The sequence below is a fragment of the Rutilus rutilus genome, assembly GCF_951802725.1.
Source record: "Rutilus rutilus genome assembly, chromosome: 7".
Lineage (NCBI taxonomy): Eukaryota > Metazoa > Chordata > Actinopteri > Cypriniformes > Leuciscidae > Rutilus > Rutilus rutilus.
The window spans coordinates 25,263,177-25,290,324 of NC_140221.1; the positions used below are offsets into that span (position 1 = coordinate 25,263,177).

Below are 27,148 nucleotides of genomic sequence, written 5' to 3' on the forward strand. Positions count from 1 at the left end.
TACTCATATTGTGATATTAGATTTTGGTCATAACACCCACCCCTAGTATAGCTAATCTAACTAGATTGCAAATGGGTGTAACAATGAATTAAACAACAAAGATACAAATACAGATCTAAATAGTCTCCTTAATGTAACAGAAGAGTGTGATAGAAACAATTGTGCACAAATGCCCTCTCTCAGCCTCACTCGTCACAGCACTAGTCTGTGACAAACCCATTTGATATATTTGTCACTCACGATAAGATTAATAACAGAATAAATAGCAGTTTTGGAGGTTCAGCATCACACACTCTAAAGATAAATCCAAAAACAAGAAGAGAGAACACATTTTGCTGAAGCATATTGCTTAACGACAGCTCTTACAGTTGCTAAGATCAACATTTCAAATGCACGTCAGAAAATAGAGTGTTGCAGGGGTGATGAATGTTTATAAGTCAACTCGGAAGTAAGCATCACCCTTGTTCCTTTGATAAAAATAGGATTTTTCCAATAGCTTTTGGATTAGAGCAGAAATATGGAAAGTTTGAGTTAGAGAAGTATGCAAGAATGCAAATATAAACACAAAAAGGCTGTAAAAGCCGACTAGTGGGAGAGTTTTTCTGTTTGGTGTGATTACTTTTAATGTTCCCGACAGCAGCTATAGCCTCATTTAGACACTTTTTAGCTACCTTCTTTTTAAAGACATGTAAAAAAAAAATCACGACTCATGAGTAGTGAATTATTTATTTTATATTATAGAATAAAACTAAAAATATCTTGAGCTTGTGTTATCCACAGACCTTATTTCAGGGATTTAACCAAATATCCATTCAAAAAACTCATTGACTTCGGGACAATGGAAGTGGAAGTGCAAAAATGCAAACTCATTTCCAGGTTTTAGGACTCATTCCTGCAGCACTCTATTGGATGTCAACAAACGTGACCGTGCAAAATGATTCACAGGCAGAGAGTATTTATGATTTATGGAAGCCCTTTTTAGGCAGCCTCAACATAAAAAAATAGAAACTTTATACTAAGAAATAAATTCACATTGCGAGTAAAGTCATAATGCAAAATATATAGTTGCAATTATTAGAAAATAAGTTGCAATTGTCAAATATATAAATCACAATTACCTTTTCATTTTATTTACTAAGGCAAAAATGGGCTTCCACACTGATTGGATAGTTTAAAAGAGAAAAACACTTGGGCCACTCTGGAAAAAAAGCAAAGTCTTTTTGAAAATGTATGCCAGCAAAAAGATCATATTAAAATATAAGTTATTGGTATTGGCTTCAACTGATTCCAAATCGTGCCTCCCTCATAGAGTGACCTGAAACTCAGACGACAGAATAGAGATACAAAGACAAACTTGAACCACTGCACCCCTAGTGCGTGAACACACAAGCTGACTGAAGGGCACAGTTAAAGTGAGGAATCAGGTAGCTTAGTACCAGTACGTGACATCAACAACACAGAACTACTAGTCTATATTTTAGAATCTGAAAGAAAAAGAAAAGTTCAGTCTGAACCCCCTGAGACGACTGTATAACACACACACAGCAGGACGGATGTCACAGTTTTAGCAATGTCCTCCATGATGACAGCTCACATTAGACTGGTGGAGGGGTGTGTGAGAGCGAGAGAGAATTGAGACACTTCAGAACATGTGTGTATAATGTGTTCATGACAGAAACAGATCTACAGATTTACTCTCTCTCCAGGCAGGAGAGAACTTATGTGTCTCTGTACAGGGGAGACGGAGAGAGAACGTGAAGTACGAGTGTGTGTGAGTGTGTGTGTGTATAGAAGAAAGAAATGACATACATTGCACAGTACCTGTCGTGTAGTCCGATGGACATGGTGTCTCCTCTATGCACAGGGTGGTCCATGCCCAGGCACAAAACCCCAGAACACCTTTGAAACATCAGCAGAATGACAAGAACATCATGAGTTATGGAAAAATCAAGACAAGGACAAGATCTAGTTGAATAGAATTTTTTAATAGACACAAATGAACCGAAACTCAGCGTATAGGCTTGAAATGTCTTTTAAATGAACCAATTCAAATCGAAAAGAAATACTCTCTGCATTTCTCTCTAAAGGCGCGTTCACTAAACTGAGGAGGTGGCGGCGAATCAACATCGTCAACTTTGCAGCCGACACTGACTCAGAAAACACTAGCTTATTAATAAATAATTAAAATGTCTATTTTTTCCGACACATTCATAATCATTACTTTTGCCGATGCTTTGCGGCAGGCTTTATATGCGTGCGCTTGAGCATTACACCTATATATAGGCTATTAAACGCTCATTATGGTTTAGTATTCTCCTCAGTCTCAGTATATATTTAAGTAATTAAATGTATATAGGCCTAAATGTGCGACTAGTCGACTAATGGCTTAAATGAACGACTACTACTGTATTAGAAAAATCTTTAGTCAGGGGAAGCCCTAATAATTAAACACTATTAAATGGAATCTTTAGCCAATTTTAAAATTAATATCCATTTTTTCATTTTAGTCACTCCCTTTATTGCCTCCGTCTCTGTGAGTATTTGTGGGAGAACAGCATATGGCATTTCTATTAATATTTAGCTGCTCATATTTTGGGGCGTTGTCTCCCAGTCCACCCCCCACACCCCAACCCCCCCTCCCATCTGATCAGGAGACAGAAAAGAAAATCATCACATAACACACCATCTTCAGCCACTTCACACAGTCCTCTCTCAACTCACAGATAAAGAAACAAAGCTGAGCAGCAGATGCTGAATGCAACCTCTATACAGACACACTCACTACAGCTGTGAGCATCTCATCCTCCAACACCGTCAGTGACCAGCTGGAGTGTTGTTTAACAGCTTTACTCAACGAGAAGGTGAAGCTCAAGGGCCAAAAAGCAAACCGCTGTAAGAAAACGTGTGGCCAGACTAAAAGCAGCAGAAGAAGATCTTTTGTGGGCTCATAAAACCCTGCTAAATGAGTTCCTTGCTGTTTCTGCAAATCTGTCACTGAGATCCATCAACAGCAGTTGAGTCAAACCAAATCACAATTTTTTTTTAACACGCAACGCTATTCAAGTTGAAAAATCTACGACAACCTGTAGCCTACCTGGAATCTGTACTACACAACTCATAAGTGTGCAAAGGAACTGAACATTTTCCACATGTCAGACCTGCTCTAGAAACCTCAATGAGTTATTATGAGCTTGAAAAATAGACACGTATACATGAAAAAAAGCAGCAAAACACCATCTTCCTTCTATCATTGAACACTAGTGACATCTGTTCAATTTACATTTGGTGTTCTAGATTCCCTGAAGCATGTTAGAGTAAATAAGTCACCCTGTCCAGGCCACAAGGATGAACACTTTTGAAGGCACCACACCATGGAAAGAATTTCAGCACTTCAGTTCTGCTCATTGCCGTGGCAACCACTGTGTCTTAGCAACAGACACAGGTCAAAGAAGAACAAGGATAAGCTGCGCCAAACAACCTGCACCTTACTACACTACGAGATGCTTGAGTTTAGCACATCTCTTTATAGACTTTTAGGGATGGTTCCTCCAGGACAGGGTTTAAAGTAAAACAGGAGTAGGCCTAGGCTTTAATCTAGAATAGTTAATCATGGTTTTAAAAAAAAGTATTTCTGAAACACCGATTACGTACAGATTACTAACACCTGGACTATGGCGTCCTGAGCTAAAATAAACAAGATTAATTTAAAACCAACTGTACTAAATTAGAATGACATAGGTTGCCTATAAAGCTCCTGGAGTAGCTCTAGTCTTCCTCCTGGAAATCAGCTTACTCTGGACTAGACTAAGTCTAGGAGGACCATTTAAAACTAAGGCTGCACAATATATCGAAATATCCCAACGGCTTGCAATAGCTGGGGTCATGAACAAAAGACAAAGAGAAAAATCACTCACTGCTCTTGGCTGAATAACTATTGTAGCTTTAATAAGAATCAGTAGCCTATATATTTAATTAATACAGTGAAAACTAAGCAATGTTTTATTTTTACATTTGATTATTCAGTTTCTGTTGTTAAATAAACCTAAAGTAAGATAACCTGAAACCCTAAACCCCGTAGTTTACACTGATGTTAAAATAACACTTCTTATGCTACAGTAAAACACTGCTGTTCACTTTCAGGAGTTGAAGGGATGTTTTCTTGTCACAAAAAGAATGTGAAACACGTATGTAGGTTAGGCTATATAATTTTGGATATATTTTAAAGATAATTTAAATTTATTTTACACACTTTAAGCATTATCGTATCGCATATATCGCGTTATTTAATGACTTATCGCATTTTTCTTCAATACCGTGCAGCCCTATTTAAAACCATGACAGAAAAGAGAGAAAGCAGATTTCTGTTAATCTGGTTTAAAGGGTCATTTTAGTCTAGGTTGGACTAGGCTTAATCTCTGTCCGGGGAAACTGCCCCTTAAAGAACTAACAGTTTGGCTCTGTCACACACACTTTAATGTGTTTTTAAAACTGTGTCAGGCTTTCAAAGCTGGACAATAAAATAACCTTTGATGTAAATTGAGTACACAGTCACTCTATGTAGTATTTAATTAATCACCCTTTTCTAAAATGTTCAAATCTGCAGGTCATCTGATCTCTGAAACAATCTGTCTGGACTGTCAAAAGGAAAAGGCGTAAGATTCTTTATGACTCTGTTGACAATGAAAACAAACTGTGCATTTCATATTATCACCCTGACCAACTTCCCTTCTCTCTGATTAGACGCTATTCTTAATCTGTAAAGTACTGTGTTGTTTGTTACATTATTCAGAATTGAACGTAAGGTTGGAAATCAATGCTGGATTAAACATGGAATCAGACCCCTTATAACCCTTTTCAAATTCAATAAGAAAAATCAATACTGGTGCATAGCAAGCTGCCATTTTAACCTTTTCCATGACTGATCTATCTTCATAAATGAAGCATACATCCTTAAATAGGTCATACAACTAGCTATTAAAACATGCTCTGAATCTTGTAAAGCACTGTAAGAGTGAGTGTCACCAAAATGTGTGTTTCTGACACAGTACTACACTATGTGCTAAACCACAGCCCACAACCACAACCCACCACATATCAGCTTCATCTTAAGAAAGACGAGAGATTTCAGGATGAACTACACGCTTCATCTCACACAGTCTTTCCACAACCCTCACCTGCTTTCTAATCTAAATGATCCCTCTTATCTTTTGGGATCCCAATAAGAGACGCTGCCCATTTCCACAAACACACGATGAAGTGTTTAAATATGTAAAGTACATTTTATAAAAGCCACAGACTTCTAGATGAACAATAAAAAAAAAATAGCTGTCCAAGTATTATTTCAGAAACAAAAGACAGTGTGACTCAAAAGCTGAAACTGAGGTAAAAAAAAGTTAAATAAAAATGAGGAATTACATTAGGGAATTTGTGTTGTAACTATATCTTAAAAACAAGCGTGCCTCTCCCCCCATCAAGCAGAGTGGAACTGTAGTCACAGGACCCATAAATGTGTATTCATAGTTCTGTTACTGGCTATATGTTTGCATCTGAGGCAAATATAAACAATACACACCATTGAACACCTTTAGTTTAATAAAAAAAATAAAAAAATGCCTTTAGTCATGTCAAACAATGTGCTTCCTCACAGCAACAACAACATAAAAAAAGCAACAAATGACACTGCCAGGACAATACACAGGACATATGCTAAAATAAGGTTTCAGCCGGAGGCCCCTGGTAGAAGGGCTTGTTTTTAGCCATTAGTATTATGTTACTGTTGTCATGGCATATGAGCACATGGTGGCCCTTTCAGCCCCCAGCTGCTCTGAATCACGCTCTTAATAATTGAGCTCAACTTTTGTCACACTCTGACAGCCGGACTGAGTATCTGAAGCTCTTAAAATTAGTTACGAAATTATCAAAAGTAGTTGAGTCGGTTTAAAGCAACAGCACAAAGAAAATGGAAATGTGTGTTAGAAAGTGAAGAAGCCCCACACAAACAAAAGGAAAACAGTCCACAGTCTCTGTCTGTCTCCAACAGAACAGCAGGGGTCCTGCCAAAGCAGCAACTAGATCATCATAGTGGCAATAAATGAACAGAAACTAGACATCTATTTGTTAGGAGCACTTCGTTTAGTCTGGGCGTTGTGTTTGTAGTACTTGTTTGTTAGTTCAGACACAGAGTTTGGGGTTGTGGAAGAGACTCTTGGCGACATGTCGGCTCACGTTTATGTGGGAACTAACTAACCGCACACAGAACAAGCCATATTCCCGCGATGACACCAGTACAGCGGCAGAACACCGGAGCTGTGACTGTAGCCGTGCGTCTGGTTTTGTCCGTTCTTGAAAGCATAGCTCAGCTCTTTTGAAGAAAGGACCAAACCTGAAGCATGGCTCCCCATTCGAGGCTCTGCCTCTGCTGCTGCTACATTTAGCTTCAGCTGACAACAAGCTACTTTTCGTATGGAATGTTGTGTATCTTTACGCATGTGCCACTGATATGTCAGTTTGTCAAATAGAATACTAAACAAATAAACTTTTAAAAGCCATTTCGACTTACCACAACCTCTGGAATTTATCCTTGTTTTCTTCTTAAACCCCCAAATCCACTCTACTCATGGACCTCACAAAGCCCCTCCTCTCCCGTTTTTCATTGGCTGAAGCCTCAAGGGAATACGTGCCGTACTCGTAGCTGATTGGTCTATGTCCATGTCAATCAAGTCTTGACACTAAAAACTTCCGTTACCAAAAGAAGTTCATGGCGCAGGGATACGCGTAGCGATTGGTCGATTCGTCTGTATTCGGGATGTAATTGGACGGTGCAGTATAAATATCAATGTATATTATGAAGAACTTTTCAGCATGACATCACTGTATTGTTTATCATATTAGCAATTCAAGATAAGAGAATGTAACATGGCACCTTTATATCAAATTCGTCAACTGTATATATATATATATATATATATATATATAAAACAAAATGTAATTATTCAAATGAATTGTTTTACTGTACTATATTGTGATAACTGAAAATGTAATGTAATTTTCAACGCCATAAGCATTAAAGAGGAATGAGGTCCACAATATCTGTTGAATATACTTTTCTGTTCGTATATATTAACATGTTGTGTCTTTAAACAACTAGCAAACAGTAACACAGATCTATGACACAGAATTTTACTGACCCAAGCAAGCCTACTGCACTCTCCAGTGGATAAAAAGAGGAATCACAAAATCTATCTATCTATCTATCTATCTATCTATCTATCTATCTATCTATCTATCTATCTATCTATCTATCTGTCTGTCTGTCTGTCTGTCTGTCTGTCTGTCTATCTATCTATCTATCTATCTATCTATCTATCTATCTATCTATCTATCTATCTATCTATCTATCGGAGCAACCTCAGTCCGTGATGCTTCACAACAGAGATTGAAGTACAGAACAGATCAGCTGTTCAACGGAAACATGCCCCCGAGTCTAAACCCCGCGAGATGTTCCTGCGAGATTTCGGTGGACGCGAGAAGACCTGTCGCTGTTTCTCTTCCTCCTCTCTGTTTGTTTTCGATCGTAAATCCCGGTAGGGGATCTTCCTGATATGCCAGGATCACTGACAGTGCGCATGGACAGCCTCGGCCGGACCTTAACATTGCATTGCCCCTGATTAGATCGACATAACCGGCTGATTTTGCTTATACTCAACCCCGCCGTCTGAGATCTTGTCATCTAGGCCGTGTGTCTGCTTGCGTTATCGTGCATTCAGGTGAGCGGAGCGGCCTCTCCCAGCACTCATGCCATAGACGCACGCCTAACGTTAGTTCAAATCCAGTAATTTATCAGACGTCTGTTTTCTCGCCTCCTGCTTCACAAGCTCTGGGAGTTTCCCCCCTTTCGCTGAAATCGCAACAGTGGCGGCGGCCTCTGTATGCAGCCCGGGCTCGATGGCGTCGGACACCAGCGACACGGAGGAGTTTTACGATGCGGCGGAGGATGTCAACTTCACTCCCTCACCTCATGCGTGAGTCTATATTCAGTTTATGGAAACTATTAGTTTTATTACGTTAGTTAAATGTCTGATGTCCGTTACGTGATTTAGAATGAAGCTGTCAAAACTGTCAACAGTTGCCCCATTGCTTGTTTATAGATTTACTGCTTCGGTACTGCCATGTAACATTTATTATGTAGATATATAAAGTCATATGACTTACACAAGTAAACGGTCGAGTCAGCTGAGAGGGTTTGAAACAAGGCCACGATATCGTTGTGACACGTAGCGTTCAGAGGATGTTGCTGTCATGTTGTTTTGGTGTTGTCACTTCAACCAAAAGGTTTTAAATGCGGTAAAATGCTTTAAAGAATAGTTCACACTCCAGAACCTTTCCTAAGGTGTTCCTATGCGGAAATAAAGTCATGCAGGTTTGAAACAACATGAGGATATGCACATAATGACAATCTGCACTCTGTGGGAACTGTGACTATCCCTTCAAGAAATGTCGTCCAGTTTGCATTTTTTCAAAAAATTCTACTAATTTAGGCATTTCTCAAGTGACAGTCTTACATGTATTTAGACTCAGGCTAGTTTAACAGGCAGTTTTTTTTTTTTTATCACAAACATGACAGCTCTTTTCAGAAAAAATGACTCAGAAACCCAGTGACTCAATGTGAACAAAGATTTGAAGACTTAAGGTTAAAAAATAATTGCTCTTTTGTGAAGAAGGAGTCTCCATTTTATCAAGTATAGGAACATCCGCCTGCTCTTGTTGTTATCATAGCATGGCTGGGTCAGAGGTGTGTGTGAGAAGAGCTGTAACAATGTCTGAGGAGTGTTTTGACAGTGTCTTCCGTGGTGGCTGAGGGCTGGTTTAAAAATGTATGTTGGGTCACTGTGCTTATGTTTAGGGTTACTAGTTAAAGGGTGTGTTATGAATGTGTTTGAGGGGCTTGTCTGTTCATGAATGCTGCGTCAGGCTAGCTCAGTGCTGGGAGGAGCCCTCACATCCACTGACTGTTTTTTCTATATACACAACTTTATTGACGTTCATTAATTAGTCTAAACTAGACTTTATACAGTGCTTAAGCGTATGAAGACTGAAATTCCGTATGTTTTGCACAAGTGAAGTATGTGAGCATATATGCTATGTCAAAATGGAGCTCTGTGTTATGTATGATATGAGTGGTATGAGTATGAATCTTGCCCCTGGGGACCAGTGTTCTTGATTCTTTGTTCTTTTATTCCTTGTAGGTCACCTGCAAAGTTTGAACTTCCTCAGCCAGGGGTAAGAGTTTCCTGTTTTCACTTACACTTTAATCTACCTGTGTACAATGCCTTTTTTTTTTATTTTTATTTTTATTTTTTTTTTTTTTTATTATTAAAGAGAATTTTGTGAGAATGAACATTTGCCCATGTCCAGACAGAGTCTGCCAATTTGATTGCGTTGGTAAATTGTGTTAAAGGGATAGTTCACCCAAAAATGAAATTTATGTCATTAATTACTCACCCTCATGTCGTTCCAAACCCGTAGGACCTCTGTTCATCTTCTGAACACAAATGAAGATATTTTTTATGAAATCTGAGAGCTTTCTGACCCCCCTTAGACTGTGACGTTATTACCACTTTCAAGGCCCAGAAAGGTAGTAAAGACGTTGTTAAATAGTCCATATGACTACCGTGGTTCAACCTTAATATTATGAAGAGACAGGGAAAAAAAATTGTGGGCAAACATCCATTGACCTTTTTGTCTTTTTATTCAACAATTTCTTCTCTTCTGTGTCAGTCTCTGACGCTGTTCACATTGTAAACACAGTGCAGCGCTTCCGGGTTCTACGTCAGAAAGTCGGCTCAGTATCGGCCGGCTCCTGCGTCAGCAGCTCATGCATGTGTCAAGGTGCTCACATGAAGAGTGTCAGAGACTGTCAATACACAGAAGAGAAGAAATTGTTGTATAAAGCTGTTGTTTTTGTTTTAAACCTTTTCGCTTAATAACATTAAGGGGGGTCAGAAACGTCTCGGATTTCATCAAAAATATTTAAAGGGGTCATATAATGCCATTTGTGTACAAGCTAATATGATTCTTTAGGGTCTAAATTAAAAGTTTGTAATATACTTTAATTAAAAATTCTCATTAGTATTGTAAGAAAACACTAATTTTACCTGGTCAAAAACAGCTCTGTTTTCAGCACGCCGTTTAAGTGCATGTGTCTTTAAATGATAATGAGCTTTGCTCACCCCGCCCCTCTGTTCTGTGCGTACACCGTAACACAATAACCATAATGCGTTGTTCATTATAAACGTGGGATTATGAATTATATTGAGAATGTCGTATATAGAAAACATGCCGTAATGTACCCTGAGTGTAAACAGCCTCATTCATCGTGAAGCGTGCAACAAGCGATTTGCAAAGATTAATATAAATATTAATATAAAGGTTAATAAAACGTTACACTCACTTCTTCTTCTGGAGGTGCAGCAGGAACACGAATAGTTGGTACCGATCATTTTTTCAGGAGCAGCTTCTTAGCAAAACCAGCTTTATACTGACCTCGTTTGTAAAGCAGTCTGGTGTGTGAAATGATTCGTGCAAACATGAAAGCATTGCTGTTGATCGTGGGGAATATTCCCTTCGAAAACAAACTCAGCCACTGCGTCTTCAGCGGATCGGATTTAGGAACATCAAAAATGACTGCTGTGTTCCTTATTACACCCAAGAACAGAACACCACAATCGCTTAGACGCCATTCTGCTCATAGACAGTGTACCATTATATGACCCCTTTAATTTGTGTTCCGAAGATGAACGAAGGTCTTATGGGTTTGGAACGACATTAATTAATGACAGACATTTCATTTTTGGGTGAACTTAAGCAGAATTGAAAGAATAAAACATGAGCAAAAATATGTAGGCTAATAAATGAACATGCTAGGTGCAGGGGATTTGTAGAATCTGATTCTGCTCTGGCCAGTGCATGGGTCTTGTTTGAGTCATAAGTCTTAGTAGGGTGATGGTTCACCTTTTGGTGAAGTGCTTTAGTCACATGAGTGCAGGAAAGATGATCTGAGGTTGATACCAAAGGTCTGAGGTTCTGCTCTAGCTCCGTTTAATCATTTAAATAAAACTAATCCTGGCCAACAAACCAGAGCTCAACTGCTGTTATAGTATTTTCAATTACTTTTGTGAAAATTCTGGAACTCTGTTTGGCTTTGTGAGGACATGAATTATAATCTCTAAAATATTACCAAATAAATTTGTTTGGGGAAGGACTTATTTTGGTAAACAGAATAAATATAAACTATACATGGTTTAATATTTTAAAATTATTATTATGCATTTAAAATATAATATACAATGCACTACTTTTCACAACTTTGGGGTTGAAAAAAGTTTTCATGCTCAGGAAGGCTGCATTTATTTGATCTCAAATACAGAATAAACAGTAATATTGTGAAATATTATTACAATATAAAATTGTCTATTTTAAAATGTAAATTATTTTAGTGATGTCAAAGCTTTATTTTCAGCATCATTACTCCAGTCTTCACATGATCCTTCAGAAATCATACTAATATGCTGATATGTTGCTCAAGAAACATTTCATATTATTATCAATGTTGAAAACAGTTTTTACTGCTTAATATTTTTGTGAAAACAGTGAAATATATTTTTCAGGATTTTTGGATGAATAGACAGGTCAAAAGGACAGTACCGGTATTTATTTGAAATAGAAATCTTTTGTAATTTTATTTAAATTCTTTATCAAGATTTATCAAAATATCTTTTGATCAATTTAATGTCCTTGCTGAATAATTAAAAACAAATCCCTTTCAAAATAAAAAACTCTTACTACCGCAAAACATTTGAACGACAGTGCAATATAAAGTATGCATTTAAATAAATATACATTTAAATAATATTTGAAATGGGAGAAATTTTTTGTTCTTATTTGAATTGACTTTTTTTGTGTGTGTTTAAAATCTGTAAATGAGCTACATGAAGGGTTTGAATTTGAGAATTGGGTGGTTTTTCATCTGTTGCTTTTGATTGGCTGTAGGGTCCTGCAGAGAATGTGGTAGAGGAAGTCACTGCTGGATTGGCTCAGCCAGAACCCCGCCATGACGATTCTCTTCAGGTGGGTTTGGGCATGATAAAGCCTTACAGATCTTACTTGCCCCTTTTAATTCTTTATCTACTCCCTCTCTTTTCATTGCCTCTGTTTCACTTATTGGTAATTTATAACAGAAGCATGCTGTGCTCTCTAGTGTGCTTGCTGTTGGATGTCTGCCCAAAAAGCAGGCCATTTCTCTTAAGTGGTCTATGTCAATGGGTCAGTTAAAACCCAGCAGGATAAATGCTTAATGCAAATATTAAAACACAACTTGCTGCATTGCAAAATAAATAGCTTGTTAAATAAATGTGAAGTGAAGAGAAAATGTATATTCTGTTGACGACGTTAAAGGCTGCACATCAAAACAAACTCAATGTTTCGTGCCATTAAACTAAAATGCATATATTTGTTTGAAAGCTCCTGATAATTTGCTCCTCCTGATGAGTATGTATTATTGCAAGTTGGCTGGATGCCAAACTCTTCTTGATCAATAAACGTGGACCCTGAGACCTCTGTAAGCATACATCATTATTGATGTTGTAGGGAAACACTATAAGATTAGATGCCCAGTGTAAACAAAGCTTTTGTTTTGATGTACAGATGCGTTCTACATGAATGCTAAAGCACAATTTTCTGACTGGCCCTCTTTCCAGATCATTGACAGTATTATAGAGGAGAGTCAGAAGAGTGGAGTGGAAGATCAGTTGTTGAGAGGAGAGGAGACCTGTGCAGCTTCCTCTGAGGGGGAGACGGCAGAAGCAGAAGGCTACAGTGTTGAAAAAAACCTGGTTCCCGAGGTAGCCGAGGTGCCTCCAGAGGATCCTGATGTGATGCCACATGACTCTGGTCGCACTGGGCAGCTGCCTGATGTAAGACCAAAGGAAGTGAGGTCACAGGGCATTGAGGACAGAGCACCAGATGTGGCTGGTTCCGCCCAGGCGAGTCAGGACCAGGCTATGTCACCCCCTCCTGACATTACAAGTGCTTTGGGTCAACCGTCGCAACCCGCCTCCCTGCCTTGTGCAGAAACTGCTGATATTCTAGAGAAAGTCCCTATGACTGATGCAGATGACCCTGGCCCTTCCAAAACTCCCAGACAGTTTACAGTGGAGCCAGACATTGTAGCTAGCACCAAGAAGCAACCGCCCTCAAGGCCACCTCCACCCACCGGGGCTCCACCTCCTAGGCCGCCTCCCCCCTCACGGCCCAGCTTTTCAGCTAGTAAAAAATCCCAGGAAGTGATGCGACCAACAGGCCTAGAAGGTATGTTGTTTGAGTTTTCTCTTCAAAGATGTCACTGGTTTAACATGTAAAAATGTTGCTCTGTTACTTTTTTTGATGACCATATCTTTGTGCCATCCTATAGTGATTGCCACTTCTTATTGTTATAAAATGAATGTGAAATTTTATATAATGACTCAAGCAATATCGTGCTCTATGATTTGTCAGTCTCTGTAGAGCCAGCGGACGAGCTGTGTGGATTGGTCAGTCCAAATGCCACAGTACGATGTATTACTAAAGAATTCCAGCACTCCCTGGACCTCGCTAGCGCCACTAGTGGCGATAAAGTAGTCACTGCACAGGTTTGAATTTAAATATAGCCATTTCAAATATTATAAATATGTAGATTTCACACTGAATATTTTAAATCATACATTTGTGTCTGTAATTTTGTATGAATAGGAAAATGACGAGCAGGCATCAAATTCGAATGGGAGCGAGACCGTTGGACCTCAAAGACCAAGATCTAACTCAGGCAGAGAGCTTACAGATGAGGTAATGTCATTATATATACACATATAATATCTTGTGTTAACCACAGACATTTTTCAGGCATTTAACCAGAAAACCTGTAAAAAAAAAAACACTGACTTCGGGATGATTGAACCGGAACTCATTTCCTGGTTTTAGGACTTATTCTTGTAGCATTCTATGATCTGGAAAGTGGGAGGGACACATTCTAAACTTTATTAGCATGGCCTATGAATATTAATACGGTGCCAGCTAGAGATGCACCAATATGAAATTTCTCAGCCGATACCGATAGCAGATTATTCAGAATGATATCGCCCGATACCGATAGTTTGGTTTTTCTTATGGGAAAAAAAAATCTCCCAAATAATGCTGCAAACTATAAAGAGAACCCTCTCATTTGGTACACTATAATATTAGAGGTTAAAATTAACAACAGAGCTATTATATCATACCTGTCAACATTTGGGTACCAAAATACGGGAGACCTGGGGGGGTTTCAGTTCAACCACATGCGGTTTCATGTCATCTATACATTACACACCCCATCGCCAAATCATAGAAAAATTCAGTTAAGACAGTTGTATTCATCTTAACAATACACAATAAATCAATATACAGAAAAACAGATTTCTAAAATAAGGTATAGGCCACAAATCTGTGAGTACAGTTTGCAAAACTGAACAGGTGATGTTGTGTAATATTCATTTACTGTAAGAAACTGTTCCAGCGGGTGGAGTTTACTGGTACTGAATATCACACATCACCTGTGTATACTCCCATCAACTGGAACAGATTTTCACTGGAACTGAATATTACATCCAAATATTGTTATGTAATCAATCAGCATATTGTTGTGTAACTTCACCTATTGGAACAGTATTTCACAATTTTTCACAGGAACTAAATATTACAAACAACTATTGCGAAAGAACGATTTACAAAACAACGATTGCGAAAGCGTGCACGGATTATGAATTTGTTCACTGTTACCTTGTACGTAGTTTTTTTTTTTCTGTATAGTTCTATTTTGTTGTGTCCCTTTTGAGCCACGGGGCGAAACGGGTACGGATTGAAAAACCAAAGCAACTGTACGGTTTACAAATCTGAGCACAGCTGAGACTTTTTCTCTGCTACTTTTGGCGTAGGATATTTATATCCGTCAAGGTCAGACTGCGATGTCAAATGTATTCTCAGGAATGAGTGATGCGCTTTCCGCTTTTAAAGTTTTATGAAATAAGTAAGATATGGCTTGAATGGTTTAAAAGCGTTAATTTCGTTAAATATTTACTTACCACTGAGTCTTTTCCCATTTCAACCAGTAACGCTTATTCAACTTCCCGCGTCTACTACCTGCGCAGATATCGACGGCACAACTGGGTTGTAGGTTGCCAGGTTGAGCTCACAAATGGGTTGAAATTTGTATGATGTGTTGATTGCGCGAGTAGGATGGGTTTCAACTGGACAACCTTGGAATAATATATTGATGTGATTATTCATATAACGACGTTTGGGCCATACAAATTACGGGAGTTTCACAGGAGAAATAACAAAACGGGAGGGGGGCGGGAGATGCGTGTGAAATACGGGAGACTCCCGGGGAAAACGGGAGTGTTGACAGGTATGTATTATATTCAACTGCTATTTATTTCCAGATATAATATTTACACTCAAATAAAAGTTGAAATGTTTGTATACAACTCAGTTATACATATAAGGTAGGTTTCATAAGCACTTGTCTTCATGGCAAATTTATTCAAACATACAGTACATATATAATTAACAGTAAACAATCTCCTCTCTAGTTTTTCCACAAAAAAAAAAAGCTAACAAACGGATGACTTTCCTGAGGGAAATGCAACATTAAGTAATATTGTTCACAAGCTGTTTCATTGACATCTTTTCACGGTTGAAACGCTGATTGAGTGATTACATGAGATTTGATACGGGTTTCGGTAAGTTGTACTGGATCTTTCAACTTGCCTTCTGATATTCATGCATGTTTTTCTAGATATAATTTGTATTAAAGTGGAAGAATAGACTCGAGATATTACTGCTTGAATTTCGTCATAAGAATGGACTGAATTTGAAAGATGACACTTTGTTTCTTTTTAGAAGTAACAAAGCACAGAGCTATTTGCGATTATTGGATGAGAGGCGCGCTACAAATAATGTTTAGTATAGGGAAAAACTGCAGACCTGGCAACCCTGGTTTGAACTACAGGTGATTCATAGGGTCAAATAGAGCCTGCTTTTATTTAGCTGTTTTTAGCTGTTAATGCATTAACTTGCCCTAACTAACTCAACACGAGAGATTTTCTTCACACACAGTGTGAGTTGCAGTCGGTCATGTTTTACTGCACCCTTTTGATTCACAGCATATAATCGGCACTGATCACCGGCTGTTTTTAAACATCTCTAGTGCTAGCAGTTGTTACTGATTATCTGAAAAGCAGTTAAGTTGATGAAGAATATTAGGAGGATGACCGATTGTTCATTCATTCATTCAGGCTTTTCACTGGTTGTTTTATGTGGCCTCCTGCAGTTTTCTTTGTGCTTCTATGAATCACTTATAGTATAATGATTATTACTCAAGGCGGTAATCCGTGTGTTTTTTGTTGTACAGGAGATTCTTGCAAGTGTGATGATCAAGAATCTGGACACTGGTGAGGAGATCCCTTTGATCCAGGCAGAAGAGAAACTCCCCACTGGAATCAACCCACTCACACTGCACATCATGAGGAGAACCAAGGAGTATATCTCGTAAGAGAACTGCTTTTTCCATTATGCACCAGCAATGCTTCACTTCAACCTGAAACATAGAAACACAAGTTATCTGATAGGGCTCTTTGAAAAATGTGATGAGTTTCCAAAGCCCCTTTCACAGAGAGATTCTGGAAAATACACGGATAAAGTGACCCGGGATTTGACCCAGGTTCGTTTGATTTTAGTTCATTCACACTGCCAGTGATTTTCCGGAATCAGAGATTCACACACAACCCGTAAAGACACGTGACATCGATGTGACTTGTAATGTCTCAGCAGCATCTTAAGTTTGCTTAATAAAACCACATTTGTGCATTTTTTTTCTCTGATTCGATCATAAACTTTACGTACCGTTTCACTAGCTGGCGAACGATCCTGGCTTCAGCGTCATCACTACGACACGCCATTATTACAGCTTTTGTTCACACAGCGCGCGTTCCGGGACTGAACATGGCAATGTTACTAGGTCCCCAACCTGACATCGATGCCGGCATCAATCCCGGGTCGTGTTTGCGTTCACACAGAAGGCGTTCTGGCAATTTGCCGGGATCATCGCGCTGTGTGAAAGGGGCTCAAGATGTCATGAGGCCTGAGATGTCCTACTGTACCATATAATCCACAATCCATCACAGAGTTGTGGAACTCTTCTGAGTTGAATTTACACTTCATGTGTAATATCAAGGATAATTTTCCTTTTATGACACTCTGCTTGTGCTTATGTGATGGGGCCCTTAGGCAACAGGATTGAATCCTACCAGTAATCCGATTCGCCACACTTTCATCTGCCCTCGTTTTATCAGTCAGAATGAAACCTACAGACTGTTTTTCCTCTTTTGAAGGAAGAAGGCATGTAATCCCTTCTCCTCTCCCGCTCTCTTCTGATTTGAAACCCCTCAAACATGAGTCGAACATTTTGGCAGGAAGTGCTTCATAATGCTGAGCTGATAACAGTTTTGTAGTTTCTACTAGTGTGGTTAATCTGAAACAGTTGGGTTGCTGGATCTGGTCCTGGATCAGTGTTTCTCATTTCTCATTTTACATCAGGATTAAATGCAACCTAATTTTGAAAGGGGTTTAAAGAGAACTCCTGTCTTAAAGCCAGTAGCTCTGTACGCTTTAGGGTGGGATCTCACACGTTCTTTTTTCTTGGCAGAAATGATGCAGCACAGTCGGATGATGATGATAAGTCCCAGCCTGCCCTTACAGACACAGATGGAGGGAAACTGAAACAGAGAACGTAAGAGAGATGTTTATTTATAACTGTAAAAAAAATCATAATTTGAGAAAATAAATTGTGCTCAACTGCTCAAAAATTTGGGGTTGGTAGATTCTTTTTAAAGCGCTGAAAGTGCTTTGAAGGTGCTCATCAAAGCTGTATTTATTTGATTAAAATACAGTAAAATATTATTATTATTATTATAGTGAAATATTATTACAGTTTAAAATAATGTTTTTCTATTTTAAAATGTAATTTACCCCTGTGATGGCAAAGCTGTATTTTCAGCATCATTATTCCAGTCTTCAGTCACATGATCCTTCAGAAATCATTCTAATATGCTGATTTGCTACTCAAGAAAGATTACTTAACATTTTTGTTGATTCTTAAATAAATAGAAAGTTCAAAAAAACAAAATTTATTTGAAATAAAAATGTACTCTACTGCTAAATCATCTGAATCATTCTATGCTGATTTGGTTTTGTTGAAACAGTTGTGCTGCTTAATATTTCTGTGGAAACCGGGATACACTTTTGATGAATAGAAAGTTCAAAAGAACAGCGTTTATTTGAGATTGGAATCTTTTGTAACTTTAGAATTGTCTTTACTGTCAATTTTGATCAATTTAATGCATTCTTGCTGAATAAATGCAGTCATTTCTTTGTAAATTACTGACCCATAACTTTTTATCTCATTGTAATTAAATTACCATTCATATATATATATATATATATATATATATATATAGCTAGAGGGTCCAGTGAGAATGATTTTAGACACCTGTTTGTTCTTCATCCTTCACTCAGTACACAGCTGAAGAAGTTTCTGGGCAAATCGGTGAAGAGAGCAAAGCACTTGGCGGAGGAATATGGAGAGAAAGCTGTGAATAAAGTCAAGAGCGTTCGAGATGAAGTATTCCACACGGACCAGGACGACCCATCATCCAGTGATGACGAGGGGATGCCGTACACCCGACCGGTCAAGTTTAAAGCAGCTCACAGCTTCAAAGGGCCCTTTGACTTTGACCAAATCAAAGTAGTGCAGGACCTGAGTGGAGAACACATGGTGAGGAGAGCGTGTGCGACCTTTAATGTGAACTTTAACCTATTTTGTGATTTGTGATGCAGTTAGTTAATTATTTAGTGATTTGACCACTCCCTCTTCCCCTCTCTTCCTCTCTCAGGGTGCCGTCTGGACAATGAAATTCTCTCATTGTGGGCGGCTGTTGGCTACAGCGGGACAGGATAATGTGGTTCGGATATGGGTCCTAAAAAATGCCTATGACTATTTCAACAACATGAGAATAAAATACAACACAGATGGTAAACATGCACACGTGCACAATATTGTAAATGAAGACTACTATATAAAGATTTTTTATTGTATTCAAAACATACTGTAACTTTCCTATAATTTAAATACTGTGGCCCCAAAAAGTATTTAGACACATTGAAGTGTTGAAATGACCTGTTTTGAATGAAATGTATTATCAGTGCTTAAACAACAAACTACATGAAATTAATCTTGATGTTGGGAAAAAACATATATTCCATTTTAATAATCGCTGGGATCAAGACATTTACACACAATGCCGCATGGGACATTCAAGACTCGCACATAATTATTTACTCTCAGGAGAAAATTCACCAAAGTGTTCATCTTATCTGAATCCTCTGTCCATTAAACATATTTTGCTGGACTGTAATACTTTTACTCTTTTGAGAAACTTGTTTTATTCTGTTGATCCTTTTGAAAAGGTTTTTAAACCAGTAAATCAAAATTTAGACTTAAGTTTAAAAGTTTATACCTAAACCCACCATGCTCTCGCCATGAACATAGCCATAGAAGCTGGAATGGCATTAAAAAGAGAAAAAAAGTATGAAACATATTAATAGAGCTACAATCTAACTTAGATACAACTTAATCGTTGTCTAGGAAGTAAACACTTCATCTGAAAATCAATGAAAGCAACTGGCTTTTAAATCACAGCGCAATTGTGTTGCTGCTTTTGTAGAGCTTATGCAAAACAACTGTAACTGTTCTAAAACTCTGTGAGCTGTGTACTGCCTTCGAAAGCATCTTAACCCACTTGAAACCTCATAAGTGACTGATTTGGTGCGCTCTACGTAGGCACTCTGCATGGGAGGCGACACTCACAAGAGATTTCAGAAGAATTTGGCTTTGGCATGTTGCTAAGCTAATGGCACAATTCTCTAATAAACATAAATATACATGGCACACACAATTATTGTCAAATAACTGTAATTACATTTATTTTTTTACTTTTTTGGGGGGGTTTCCTTTTTTTTAAAGAGTTTCTGGTTTCTCTCTTTCTCTCTCAGGACGTGTGTCGCCGTCTCCCTCTCAGGAGAGTCTGTGTTCCTCTAAATCAGATACTGAAGGAGGGGTAAAGCATTTTTTCAGGTTTTAGAGTTCATACTGATTAATGACTATTTAAAGCTCTAAAATGTCTCTTTTGCTTTCTGTTGCTCAGTTTGGTGCTGCAGTGGAAGATGCAGACACTGAGGACAGAAATCTGCCATTCCGGCAGGTTCCGTTCTGCAAGTACAAGGGTCATACGGCTGACCTGCTGGATCTGTCCTGGTCGAAGGTGAGAGGTTATGGTCATCAGTGCTCCACTGAAGGAAAACTGTATGAAAAGACTAATAAAGAATTGAGCGTGGAAAACGTTTTGAAATTCTCAATTTAATGAATCGCAATCTGACATACTGTAATGGTGTTCTTTTCCGAATAGAACTACTTCCTGCTGTCATCATCAATGGATAAGACGGTTCGTTTGTGGCACATCTCCAGGAGAGAGTGTCTCTGCTGTTTTCAGCATATAGACTTCGTTACAGCCATTGCATTTCATCCCAGGGTGAGTGTGCTGCTTGTGTACTCTGGTATACACTACTCTTTAAATTTTGGGTTGGTAAGATGTTTTTGAAAGAAATTTCTTACGCCCACCAGACTGCATTTATTAGATCAAAAATAAAGAAAATATTTGAAATATTATTACAAAAGGTATTTTAAAATGTAATTTATTCCTGAGATGCAATGCTGCATTTTCAGTATCGTTACTCTAGTCTTCAGTGTCACATGATCCTTCAGAAATCATTCTAATATGTCTAATTATCAATGTTGAAAACAGTTGTGCTGCTTAATATATTTCTGTAAAATGTGATACATTTTTTTCAGGATTCTTTCATGAATATATAGTTCAAAAGAACAGCATTTATTTGAAATAGAATTTCTTTGTAACAATGTCTTTACTGTCGATTTTGTTAAACCTTTTGAACAAAACTATTAATAAAAAATAAAAAACTTACTGACCTCAAACTAATGCCATTTAAAACATTAGCTGAATAAAAAAAAATTAATTTTAAAACTTATTTTATTTCAGAAAGTTGCCAAGTCAACAATTCATAAATTACTCACCCTCATGTCGAAATTTTATTTTGGGGTGAACTAGCCCTTTAAGTAAAATACTAAAATAACTAAAACTAAATAAACTAAAATTTAAAACTTAATAAAAGCTATATAGACATTTAAAAAAAGACAAAAATTACCTTTTTTTATGTGATACTAAAATAACACTGGTTTTAATGCCTGTATTTTTCTCTCAGGATGACAGGTATTTTTTGAGCGGATCTTTGGATGGAAAGTTGCGGTTATGGAATATTCCAGATAAGAAAGTGGCACTGTGGAATGAGGTAGACGGACAGACGCGTCTGATAACAGCAGCTAACTTCTGCCAGAATGGAAAATATGCGGTTATCGGCACCTACGATGGGCGCTGCATTTTCTATGACACAGAGGTGAGTGTTTGTTCTTGTGAGCTTAAAGATGGGAACAATGATTTTCACTTAAAATGGAGGAACACCATTGATTTATAAATCTATCTATAACTAGTTGATTATTAATCACTCGTTTCTTCTTTCATCATGTTCGGCTCAGCGCCTTAAGTATCACACCCAAATCCACGTTCGCTCCACGAGAGGCAGGAATCGTGTGGGCCGCAAAATCACCGGTATTGAGCCGCTGCCAGGAGAGAACAAGGCAAGACACAGATGTGTTCATGAAAGAGGAAAGACTGAAAATAGAAAAAGACTGCAGTTAGATCTGAAACTTTACTTCTTTACTTCAGTATAACATTTGTCATTCATACCAAGGTGACGTTCCATCATTCAGTCTCAGTTAATGCCAATCTCCTTTTCCTCTCCAGATCTTGGTGACGTCAAACGACTCTCGCATTCGCCTGTATGACCTCAGAGATTTGTCTCTGTCTATGAAGTACAAAGGCTATGTGAACAGCAGCAGTCAGATCAAAGCCAGCTTCAGGTGAGAGAAGCAACCCTGAAAGATGTCCATCTCTGATCTTACACTTCTACTGAAAGTTCTGAGTGAATCTCAAGGATATGTCCTCTTGTTCTTGTAGTCACGACTACTCTTTCATTGTGAGCGGCTCAGAGGACAAGTATGTGTACATCTGGAGCACATACCACGACCTGAGCAAGTTCACCTCTGTGCGGAGAGACCGCAATGACTTCTGGGAAGGGATCAAAGGTAATATGATGGAATCATATTATGAATCATGCTTGACTGACTGAAGGTTACACAGCCGCCACGTTCAGAACTAATAAGAATGATCGTTAGGGCTGCATACAACCGGTATTTTGGGAAATACAACCAAAAAATGTGATTGGCTTAGTGTGATTTTCAAATCGCAAAGATTGCGATTCAATTCAATAAATATATGCGCAGTGAGTTTCAGAGTAAAGCACGTCTTTTACACTCGAGCAGCTCATGATCCAGTGTTTTCAGTCTCTTTGCGACTCAGTTTGCAGTATAAGCTGCTCCACCTGAACTCAGCTCTGCATTTGCTCAGTGTTGGGTCTCTTATAACGTGCATTTGAGAATGCAACGCATACCAACCATCTTCCCAAACTTGAAATAAACACCTATAAACCAGCTGTTGAACAAAAGGGATTAAAAGCTTTAAAGGGATAGTTCACCCAAAAATGAAAATGCTGTCATCATTTACTTACCCTCAAGTTGTTCCAAACCTGTATGAATTTCTTTCTTCTGCTGAACACGAAAGAAGATATTTTGAAGAATGTAACTAAACAGTTGATGACCCATTGACTGCCATAATATAAAAAATATATATATATATAGAAAAAAACGATTGAAGTCAATGGGGCTCATCAACAGAAATTCATACAGGTTTGGAACAACTTGAGGGCGAGTAAAGGATGACAGAATTTTCTAGAGATGCACCGATTGATCGGCTGGTGACCGGAATTGGCCGATTTTCACGTGATCGGCCATGACCGGCGACTGGCCGGTCAGTCTGACATATGCCGATTTTAAAACTCGGGCGCCGCATGATTAACCTTTTGAGCGGTACGGTCTCATATATGGGATTTTTTATTTCTGTGCCCCTGAGAGTACGGTGTGAATGTTCACACATGTTCCACATTTAGAATGTTCAGTGACGTCGCATCACTGTCAGATTCAAACTGTGCTTTCGCGCGTTTGCTGGCGCTGAGCCAGAGTCGGACGCGTTCAGCGCTGTCATATATCACAACTAAGCAGTGTTTTCAACCTCATAATGTTTATTTTAACTGATGTCTGTGGAAGCAGCAATAACAATCTATTCAAATATAATTTGCCGACATGTGTTATTCATATCAGACAAACATTAGTGGAAGTAACTATAAAGTTTACTCTATTCTTTTCAGTTCACCGGCCACTTTCTTGCATTTATTTCGCCCATCTCATGTTATAGATCAAGATTATTTATAAAGGTTTTTAAACGACCAAACACACTCACTTACACGTATTTGAGAATCGGAATATCAGATAGGCTAGTTGATGACATGGTAAGCAAGTTTGTGAATATTTTGAATAAAAAAGGAAAAGCGAAATAAAAGCGACACATCTGTCATACAGTATTATTGTGGCTGCGGTGTATCGCGTGACGCGTCGCCATGGAAACATTAAAGGGAACGTTCGCCTTGAAAAAACTCACTCTGGGGTGGGGGTGTCAGTTAGAATATTTTAAACTTGCGCGTGAAAGGGTTAAAGAAAAGATCGAAAATAAATATTTGTGTGTGCTGTAAAGTGGTTAGAAAAAAATTAAATCGGGATCGGCTAAAATCGGTATCGGCAGGTCAAACTCAATGAAAAATCGGAAATCGGAATCGGCCTAGAAAATTCTAATCGGTGCATTTCTGGAATTTTCATTTTGAGGTGAACTATCCCTTTAAGGGTTTTTCGCCGTCTGCATGAAATTAAATTTGACCACATTTTCTGTGTTAGTCAAAATCAGAAAATTTGCTGCCCCTCTGGAATGGTGGTCCTTGTCTGATGACGTCATATATATATTCCATTTCACAATTCTGAAGTAAAGTCGTCGGCACGGACTCAACGTTTAAAAATGAAGAAATTAAGACCGCCATAAATTAGTTAGTTAGTATAATAATTTTACATTTGTAATGTAAAATAATTTTTTTAACAGTGAAATAAGTAATATTTCTTAATATTCTTTTTTTATTTAGTTGTAGTAGTAGTAATAATAATAATAATAATTACTATTATTATTATTATTATCGTATTGATATATCATCACAAATATTTTGGCCAAATTGTGCAGTCCTACAAACAGGCACGTCAAACCTTGCGGGATTTTCCCCCCAAATGTGCTGCCATAACAAGCATTATTGTCTGTAATTTTTTTTTAATGACTTCTGCCTTATGATTTGTAGCTCATAATGCCGTGGTGACTTCGGCCATTTTTGCTCCGCATCCGGATCTCATCGTGCCTCAGGAGGCGGGGACAGAGAAGGCAGACTCCGACTGTAAGAGTGACAGCACAGATGACTCTGAGACCATCCCTTCAGGTACTGACTGTAACTATGGCAACTAGCATTGTGAAATCACAACAGTGCACTGTATGTGGTAGTAGTGAACAAAAGTAACCCACTCTTTTTCTTTTCTTGTCCTCAGGGGCATTGAAAACAGATCACACTGAAGTTTTGCTCTCTGCTGATTTCACCGGAGCCATTAAAGTTTTTGTCAATGTTAAGAAATACTGAGTGCTTGTGCTGAATATGACACCCAGCAAGTATATGTAATAATGTAAAAGCTCCTCTCAGCTTTCGGACAGAGCTAAAGCAAAATCAGTGCCACTTTACATCTAACTGAGCCCCCTTCATTGACCAATCAGCTGCTGGAGAGTGCTCTGAGAGGCGGAGATTATAAGCCCCGCCTTATTCACAGAGAACAGGGACCCAGGAAGTTGGAAGGTGGGGACAGTTGAGGAGCAGGGACGGACGTTACAGCTCAACGCATCTTTCTTTACCTTCCTTTCTTTTTAATTTGATTTTGTTTGGAGAGATATTGTTGTATTGTTACTGTACATGCACAAAAGGGCTTTAAATTGCACAGATCAGTGATGCCATTTTAATGGATGAGTGAAACTGCAAGCCTGTATGGAGACTGAATGGATATGAGAGACACGGGTGGTCAGCCCTTCAGACACACACACACACACACACACACAAACTAATTTCCTCCTCCACACTTTAACCCCAAACTCAAGGTTTCTGGAAAACATCATAGGCACTAACTAAACTCATTTCAATTTAAAAATCTTGGTCAGTGTTATTTTGTTGTAAAAATAATTGAACTTGATTTTATGTATGACTCCAGAAATAAAAAAAATATGTTTAAAGATATTCCCTTGTGTTGTTTTGATCTCTATGTATGCAGTAAAAATGTTTTTCACAGAGATTTTTGAACAAAAGAAATATTTTCTAGGGTTTGTTGTATGTTTAGAGCAAAGCCAATGTATACGCCAATTGTGTGTGTGTGGAGTGTTTGGGAAAGTTACTTTGAAAAGTAATGCATAACAATATTGTGTTACGCCCCCAAAAAGTAACTGTTACTTAGTTACTTTTTAATAAATGTAATGTGTTACATTACCTTTGCGTTGCTTTTTCTCACCTGGGCTGGGCTTGATTATTTAGTTTTACTTACTACTTTTGGGCAAATGTAAAGGCCCTTTCACATTAAAATTGAAATAAGGCTGAAGGAAATGCAAATTCACACGTGTACAATAGAGCTCAAACCTTTGAGCTGGTCTGTCATTGATTGCAGAAGATTATGATGCAGAAAAAGAAAGTTTGACATTTACTTCGCCAATAAAAACACAAAAATCTAAAGTCATATTTGTTTATGGTTTAACTGATTCATCAAAGGGCAGCAGTAAGTACATTGGTCAATAAAGTGAGATTAAATGCATACAACAAATATTTGTTTCATTTAATTATTGGAGGTTTGCGTAGTATTTTTGCATTTCACTGATTTTATTTCTTCTGAGGAATATTGAATCTGTTTTAGTGCCAGCGAGATGAGTAAATGCATGCTCACATTTAGTCTAGAACTACATGTTTACCCAGCGCACACAAAGCCTCTGCACTTACTCACGATTTCTCTCAACATCGGGACAAGAGACCTGTCAGTCAATAAATGGCAAAACAAACTAACTTGCGTTACTTATTTGAAAAAGTAACTCATATTTTATTTTTAAATTTAAAAGTAATGTGTTACTTTACTAGTTACTTGAAAAAATGTTATCTGATTACGTAACTCGTTACTTGTTATGCTTTACCCTAACGTGTGTGTATAAGTGGTAAAATATATTAATCGAGATGACTCACATCTAACATTAAATATTTTGTTTATAAAATATGTGCGTATATATTATTGTATTTATATACATGTATTATATATATGTGTGTGTGTGTATTTATATATATATATATATATATATATATATGTGTGTGTGTTAATATCACTCTTACTATTTTTCTCACACAGTATTAATGGATCTTTATAAACATTTCAAGCTTCCTTTATATTTTAAGAATATATTTGCTGGTCTTTGGTATAACATCTAGAAACCCTGCTCTACTCAAGTATGTGAACACAAACCTTATCAACTACGCAAGTTTGAATTTGTTGCGCTATCAACGTAGTTGTATTCTAAATTCTCTCGTTTATAAGCACAAGGACATTGACGGCTTGTGTTCTGTTTGCAGAACATTTACACATTTATCTTTTAGATCTCAAAACTATTTTGGTCTGACCAAGGCTCTCATATATTTGATTTCGCCAATGATACACACTCTTTTAGATCTTACGAAGGAAATATTGTTCTAGCAGCTAGAGTTTTATTCTGAGCTTCCTACTATCACCATTTATAGAATTACAATAAAGCATTTAAATATATTTAACAATGTTTAT

The 27,148-nt window shown here is 37.9% G+C and overlaps 2 protein-coding genes across 6 annotated transcripts in view; one reads left to right on the top strand and one right to left on the bottom strand.

The window, feature by feature from the left end:
- Window positions 1–6,679, bottom strand: part of klhl13 (kelch-like family member 13) — a 58,240-nt gene extending 51,561 nt beyond the window's left edge. For 2 of the 4 annotated variants that reach the window (XM_084415005.1, XM_084415002.1), the window contains exons 1-2: window positions 6,560–6,679; window positions 1,822–1,899 (exon numbers count right to left, since the gene is read on the bottom strand). In XM_084415005.1, the coding sequence (XP_084271131.1) occupies window positions 1,822–1,874 (53 nt within the window). In that variant the 5' untranslated portion in view covers window positions 1,875–1,899; window positions 6,560–6,679. Of the gene's footprint in view, window positions 1–1,809; window positions 1,900–6,559 lie in introns of all 4 variants that reach the window. The other 2 variants (XM_084415004.1, XM_084415001.1) reach the window with 1 other exon arrangement.
- Window positions 6,680–7,499: 820 nt separating this feature from the next.
- On the top strand, window positions 7,500–25,578 carry wdr44 (WD repeat domain 44). Of its 2 annotated transcripts, XM_084415276.1 has the most exons (20): window positions 7,500–7,766; window positions 7,875–8,021; window positions 9,246–9,279; window positions 12,049–12,126; window positions 12,756–13,365; window positions 13,552–13,685; window positions 13,786–13,878; window positions 16,481–16,617; window positions 17,774–17,857; window positions 18,643–18,901; window positions 19,020–19,158; window positions 20,179–20,243; window positions 20,331–20,447; window positions 20,592–20,714; window positions 21,463–21,654; window positions 21,794–21,895; window positions 22,062–22,177; window positions 22,275–22,402; window positions 24,607–24,741; window positions 24,848–25,578. In XM_084415276.1, the coding sequence occupies exons 2-20, from the start codon at window positions 7,945–7,947 to the stop codon at window positions 24,934–24,936; spliced, it is 2,712 nt and encodes a 903-aa protein (XP_084271402.1). In that variant the 5' UTR covers window positions 7,500–7,766; window positions 7,875–7,944; the 3' UTR covers window positions 24,937–25,578. The 2 variants fall into 2 exon arrangements, with proteins under 2 accessions (XP_084271402.1, XP_084271403.1); XM_084415277.1 differs by having other exon boundaries at window positions 7,508–8,021.
- Window positions 25,579–27,148: the final 1,570 nt, after the last annotated feature.